Source organism: Polyodon spathula, chromosome 13 (assembly GCF_017654505.1).
Source record: "Polyodon spathula isolate WHYD16114869_AA chromosome 13, ASM1765450v1, whole genome shotgun sequence".
In the NCBI taxonomy this organism is placed as follows: Eukaryota; Metazoa; Chordata; class Actinopteri; order Acipenseriformes; family Polyodontidae; genus Polyodon; species Polyodon spathula.
Genome location: NC_054546.1, coordinates 43,028,317 through 43,035,374, shown reverse-complemented (window position 1 = coordinate 43,035,374; position 7,058 = coordinate 43,028,317). Strand labels below are relative to the sequence as shown.

Sequence of the window (7,058 nt, the reverse complement as noted above, 5' to 3'; positions counted from 1 at the left end):
TTGCCCTTACCTCTCTCGCTGGCTCTCTCTCTCACCGTTCCGCTCCTCATACTCCTCTCAGGCTCTCCTACTCTGCCTCTCTCCCTCGCCCCTCTTCTCTCTTCTTCGCACCTCTCTCCTACTCGGGAGAGGAGGGGCGGCGGGAGAGTGGGAGAGGGAGTGAGGGAGTGAAGGAGCGAGAAAGGGAGAGAGAGAGAGAGAGAGAGAGAGAGAGAGAGAGAGAGAGAGAGAGAGAGAGAGAGAGAGAGAGAGAGAGAGAGAGAGAGAGAGAAATCTTGATCATTAGTCTGACTATCGCAACCCAACAGGATCCTGCCATTTCTTCCACTGACAACACCCCGGGAGAAGGAGGAGCGTGGAATACGTAGTGGGCGTCAGAATCCTCAATTTCCAACTTAGCATCTTGGTAGGACATTTTCCCAAAGCAAAGCCCCACAATCCGACGGCTGAAAAACTTCTGCCTGATAGAGAGGGAGAGAGAGAGAGCGAGCAACCCCCCAAAAAGAAAGAAACCACGGAGCGAGTAAGCACTGGGCGCAAAACTTCTGCAAGCTGACAGCAACCCCCTCCAAAAAACAAAAAAAAGTATTAAATAAATACATACAAAACAGGCAAGATCCGCTGCTTGTCTCTATGCATTCAGATCAGAAGTGCACGAGTGAATAAGAAGAAAGTACACGAATAAGTGTCTTGTTTTCGGATGCTTAGCCATGTCGTATCCTCAGGGCTACTTGTACCAACCCGCCTCTTCTTTGGCTCTGTATTCGTGCCCGGCTTACAGTACGAGTGTGATTTCTGGACCCAGGACTGAAGAACTTGGAAGATCTTCTTCGGGATCTGCCTTTGCTCCGTATGCCGGATCCGCCGCGTTTACAAACCCATCCCCAGGTTACAACTCTCATCTCCAGTACACCGCGGACCAGGCGGCAGCTGCTACCTTTACTTCGTACGTGGTGAGTGAGTTTCTGTTTTATATTGCTCTGTGCAAAACCCCAAAACAATACATGCAGTTGCTTTGGTCAAAAACTTTCAAATCAATTATTTTTATTTTATTTTAATGATGACAGAAAATAATGTTTTCATTTGTTTGTGGTATTTAGAGCTGGTATTTCTTCATCTCAAGCGACATGTTTTCAAGGGGCGGTACTGTATTTTTGCAAGAATAGCTTCTGCGAAAGCACTTGACGGTTTGTCGATAATTAAACAGATTGTATTTACACTGCAGGCAGCACTGTAATTATTAGTGTTATCATTTCTTATTGCATTCTCGTACATTACAACCTGCGATGTGGCACAATAAATAAATGTAATATGCCCTGCATATATAAAATATGAATATGCGTGTTGCTGAAGAAACGTTGTAATAATTGTGTAAGCGGTTGTTTATGCTCTCATACACCCTCGTCAAAGTGTATTGTTTCGGTTTTTCCACTTCATTGGGGTTTAGCTGGTAGTTACCCAATTCCTATTTTGCTCTCTTTTCATAAACTTTTTTTTTTTTTTTTATTTAATTGTTGCATTTTTGTACAATCAAAAATAAGTAGTGTGTTCAAATGTGCTCTCAAGTGCATTTGTTTAAGACATGCGGGTCTGTAGAATGGATTCCTTTCTTTGTTGTAAGGAGTGTAGATATTCATGTGTGTGGTTATAGCTGCAAGCTGCCACTGGTATACATTTTAGAATATTAGTTCATTGAGACATTTTGGCACCAGGAGCTGAACAACAACCAGCGCGCATTTAAACGTTTTACATTGTTCAGGGATTGTTTTACAAATCAAAATACATCTGGGACTTTTTGCACACTTTTAAGACCCTTTAATATTTATTTTTACAAATATAAAAAAGCAAAAGGAAATACTGAGATGGGGGCAGTATTAATGGATAGGGTATTTTCCAAACCATTATTATTAGTATTATTATTAAGAGTGTAGTTTTTTTTTTTTTTTTTTTTTTTTTTTTTTTTTTATTGTGTTCCTCTGCTCCACAAGTGCTCACTGTGTTCGGTCTGTTTCTCCTGTCTTCTTGTCAGGGTTCTCCCTACGATCACACGACAGGGATGGCTGGCTCTATGGGATACCATCCTTACGCACCTTTGGGCTCTTACCCCTACGGAGACCCCGCTTACCGGAAAAATGCCACCAGAGATGCCACTGCCACGCTTAAGGCCTGGCTCGGCGAGCACAGGAAAAACCCTTACCCCACCAAAGGGGAGAAGATCATGCTGGCCATCATCACCAAAATGACTCTGACCCAAGTGTCCACCTGGTTCGCCAACGCCAGGAGGAGACTGAAAAAGGAAAACAAAATGACCTGGACCCCAAGGAACAGGAGTGAAGACGAGGAAGAGGAGGAAACTATTGACCTGGAGAAAAACGACGACGGTGAACCTCATAACCCTATAGAGAAGGGCGACTCGTCCACAGACACTGAGGCGGGCGGTCAGTAAAATTAATGCATTTTTCATTCAAGTCCTTTCCAATCAGAGCGCGCAATTCATTGCTGCTTAATGGTGGTTTATTATTTATAATGCAACAATTACTTTAAATAATAATAATCAGGCTGTCTAGTATAGTTTTCATTTGATTTATCACTGTAGAATAATGTTTAAAGGAAATTAGTTTTAAATCTAATCAATAAATACATTCAGAATTAAATAACACAGAGAGTGAGATTAAAAAAACAAAAACAAAGAAAAACAAAACAAAAAAAAAACACGAATTGCAAAGCTTGCTGCTGTGCGAATTCGATAATGCAAATGCCATGTTCTGCATGTGTATTGAATATACTGCAACAGCAGCCTTCTTATTTCTTACTTTTAAAACATGTACGGAGCCCGATTCGTGATTCCACGCGCTGGAAAATGCAATCATATTCTTATAGTATTGCACAGCAGGCTACATCATTAAGTACCAATTAATTTAAACTTTTTTTTTTTGACAAATTATAGGAGACCCGAAGATGGACTCGGAGGACATCGCTTGCGACAGGTTTATGGAAGAATCCAGTGGTAAAGAAACTGGCCCCGTTCTGTCTGATTCGGAACTAAAAGACCAAGCAGAGAGAATAGACATTCTCCCCGACTCCCCCAAAGCAACAACCTCGTCCCCCCCAACTGTGCCTCGACATGGTCCTGAGATCATTGTGCAAGAAAACCGAACAGAAACGCTGCCTTCCTCAATCGCGGCGTCAAATACAGTAAACACTGTCAACGGCAACGCCTCGTCTGTGATTCATTCACCGCCGACTGCTCCCAAACCCAAACTTTGGTCTCTTGCTGAGATCGCCACATCTTCGGACAAGTCTAAGGAAAGTAACGAGTCGCCACAGCCTTCAGGGCCGGGTCAATGCAGTGTAATCGCGGGAAGAGCCTCGTCTCCTTCCCGGTCCCCCTCGCACCAGTGCCCTTACCCGAACAGTGCTGTCCTTTCCCGGCCAATTTATTACACTTCTCCATTTTATACAGGGTACACGAACTACAGCACTTTCGGACACCTCCACAGCCACCATGGAGCGAACTCGGCATCTACGACACATTTCAATGGATTAAACCAGGCTGTGCTGAGTAGAGCCGAGGCTCTGGTAAAAGAAACAAAATTCAGAAGCCAAACACAGGTAGATCTTTGTAAAGACTCACCTTATGAACCGAAGAAAGGTATGTCAAACATTTAATACTGGCTTCCGCTCCCATCACTTGGACAATTTTTAATTTATTATTTTGTGTTGGCAAAAAAAAAAAAAAAATATTTTCAGCGAGGGAGAAATTCACAGATTATAGTTTGCATATCCGATTAATCCGAACGGTGTCTTCAACTAAAGAACTGTCTTAACCGCAGCCGAAAAAGAGAATTTGTATTAAAACTAATATGTATATTTAATGTAGCATTTTTGTATTTAAAATGGACAATATAATTCTTTGAAGTAAATTATGGAAAAAATACCCTTGTACATGTATCAATGTGTTTTATATATATATATATATATATATATATATATATATATATATATATAACGTATATATATATATATTTAATATCATATAGTGTAAAAAAACAAAACATTTTTTTTGTTTTTTTTTGTTTAGGTAAAACGTAAATCCGATAGAATTGTGTTAAACAAGAGGACCCATGCTTTGACTTTATTTATTTATTTATCTTTCTTTTTTTTTAAAAAAGAATAGCCACGGTGAACACTGCCATCTAAATCGATTTTAGCGAAAACATGTAAATATTTATAAATAATTTCTCCCGCACGCCATGTCGGGAAACGTTTATTATTATTATTATTATTATTATTATAATTATTATTATTATTATTATTATTATTATTATTATTATTATTATTATTTAGAATATGTACAAAATGCATAACTCGTTTTAAAAGAGCGCACCACTTTTTTTTTAATAGCCTAATATCTGATTATACACATTTTGATGAGGAAATGCAAATTCCGAAAGAGATAAACACTGATAAACTAACTGAATCGTAAATGTTGATTTTTAGAGGTCAATGCAAAACAGGTGGTCAAAGAATCCCAACGAAGATTAACCCTTTGGAGGCGTGGGGATTTTTAATATTGAGGCAAAACACAGTGCACATTATTATTATTATTATTATTATTATTATTATTATTATTATTATTATTATTATTATTATTATTATTATTTAACTAAAAGGTGTCAGACACATTAACATCAGTTGGAAATTGATATAATAATACCAGCAAACACTGCAATCTCTTAACCTAATTACATCCAATCAGTGTCGTGTTTTATGCAAAGCAATCAGGTGGCGAACTTTACTAATGAGTTCGATTTTATGCCAAATTTAGCCCTCATTGCTATTAGCAAGGCGATGCGACGCTGTAGACACACACACACACACACACACACACACACACACACACACACACACACACACACACACTGAATGGATTGTATCCAGTATTTTATTATAGTTTTCTTTTTTCTCTCTCATGTTTTGTTCATTCCTGTTGTAATTAGCTTTTATAACCCTATATCCACGGTACAGCCTGTTGGCCTCGATGGATGGCTTTGTGTGCTGTTTCACATGTAACACATACAGCCACTGCCAGCCAACCACCACGCGGGCTGTGTGCAGACTTTCCCACTTTCACAGGTATCCACAGCTGTAGTGTGCACCCTTGTTCTTCTAAGTAAATTAGGCTGCAGTTTTTCCTAAATACGTATTTACTGTATATATATATATATATATATATATATATATATATATATATATATATATATATATATAGAGATAGAGAGAGAGAGAGAGAGAGAGAGAGAGAGAGAGAGAGAGAGAGAGAGAGAGAGAGAGAGAGAGAGAGAGAGAGAGAGAGAGAGAGAGAGATGGGTCGTGCCACACTAAAGCGAATTCACCTGGTTTACAAACATGTCTGCGCACGATACACGTAATAGACATTTAAAAAATACAATGTGTCGGGTTTTTTTTTTTTTTTTTTTTTTTCACCTATAAAATAATGTAGAAGCAGTATTGAAAGGAGGTTTTTTAGGAATATAATGTGTAGCATTCAATATATTATTGAAAACGTCAATCAAAACACCAGGTTCAGTGTGCAATCCCAGTCTCCTCAAGTTTGCTACCCAGTACAATGATTGCACAGTTTAAAATGACCTACATTGGTTTTCTTTCTTTCTTTCTTTCTTTCTTTCTTTCTTTCTTTCTTTCTTTCTTTCTTTCTGTATTCATTATTATTTTAAATCCGCATTGCATTTCATTGCTGTTAAACATTATACTTTATAGATCAATGAAAAAATTTATATTTTCCAATGTTTGCTTTTGGAGTTTTGTGCAGGAAGTTTTAATATATGCACACATACAGAGACAAATAAACCTAAATTGGTTTTAGTTTACAGAAAATATTTTAAATGCTGTATTCATGTGCAATTCAGGGGAACCAATTATTAATTGCAGCAACAAAATACGATATATTTTTTAACAGAGGGCGTATTTTAATAGATTAATAAAACACGATATTGCCTAGTATATAGTTCATACGTTTCAATTATTTATCGTTGCTGTCAGATGTGGATTTTTAAAGTATTATTATTATTAGTATTATTATTATTGGTATTATTATTCCAATGCGCGTGTTTAATGGGGAGCTTTAATGCCTTGCTTAGAACTCATTTGAAAAGGATTTTCTCACAATAAAAGGTTCCCACATCAATCTCCATATTTTACTGTTTGCACTCCAGTGCAATTCTCCCCAGGGCTTTGCGTAATTCTCTGCTCCAATGTCCTCTATTTTTCAGGCATACAGATCTGGGGGGTTCTACTTTTAATCAGGCTCAATGCGTGGCCGTCGTGATTGCGGCACACCAGTAAGCAAAATGGCATAATTATGCATTTTCTTTCACACCCCTCCAGGAGTTCAGACCGTCAGCGCAATTCTGCCTTTAACAAACTGCCACTTAAACATCACGTTTACTTCCAGACAGAGATTCGCGCATATAGGACTCTCTCTAGCCCTCTTTGTTGCTTTCATTTATGTCAGTAAGAAGTTATTTCAAAACGGTGGGTTAATCTTTTTTTTTTTTTTTTTTTTTAACTAATATTTATTTAAGAAAAGTTAAAGCACATTAATCAAGTTGCGCGTTTAGTATGATTGTAATTGTTCTTCTTGAGCGATTATATAGTCATTTTAGTGTATTTGTAAATATATGCAAGGTTGTACTTTTTATTAAGTGAATTTTGTTTCTTTATTGAGAAAGTAGAAGTTGTCATGTGTCGCGGAGGAGAGAAATAATACTTATACAGATTTCCACATACGGTGCGTTATTTCCAATTTTAAGAATGTGTGTGTCGGTCACTTAGAATTACGACAACTTAAAATGTCCTCGCACTTGTAATTCTGAATATACAACAGTTTAGGACCCCGCATGTGTCGTTCTAAATAAAGAACATATAAAATGCATCGCGTTATCAACCTGTTTTATGATGTCAACAGCTCAGGTATTTCGTTTCGTTCACACTGGCCACCAATGATGCACAATTATGTCTGATAAGCTAATTTACAG

At 37.8% G+C, this 7,058-nt stretch overlaps 1 protein-coding gene across 1 annotated transcript; it reads left to right on the top strand.

The window, feature by feature from the left end:
* Positions 1–286: 286 nt before the first annotated feature.
* irx5a (iroquois homeobox 5a) lies at positions 287–3,937 on the top strand. Its single transcript, XM_041267595.1, has 3 exons — positions 287–953; positions 2,030–2,438; positions 2,948–3,937. Exons 1-3 carry the CDS (start codon positions 711–713, stop codon positions 3,667–3,669), a joined length of 1,374 nt encoding a protein of 457 aa, XP_041123529.1. The 5' UTR covers positions 287–710; the 3' UTR covers positions 3,670–3,937.
* Positions 3,938–7,058: the final 3,121 nt, after the last annotated feature.

What these genes read in the sequence shown, in the direction of transcription:
- irx5a (XM_041267595.1), top strand. Translation starts at nt 711, where the DNA reads ATGTCGTATCCTCAGGGCTACTTGTACCAACCCGCCTCTTCTTTGGCT. An exon ending in CTACCTTTACTTCGTACGTG is followed by an intron (nt 954 to 2,029) that starts GTGAGTGAGTTT and finishes TCTTCTTGTCAG; the next exon opens with GGTTCTCCCTACGATCACAC. An exon ending in CACAGACACTGAGGCGGGCG is followed by an intron (nt 2,439 to 2,947) that starts GTCAGTAAAATT and finishes GACAAATTATAG; the next exon opens with GAGACCCGAAGATGGACTCG.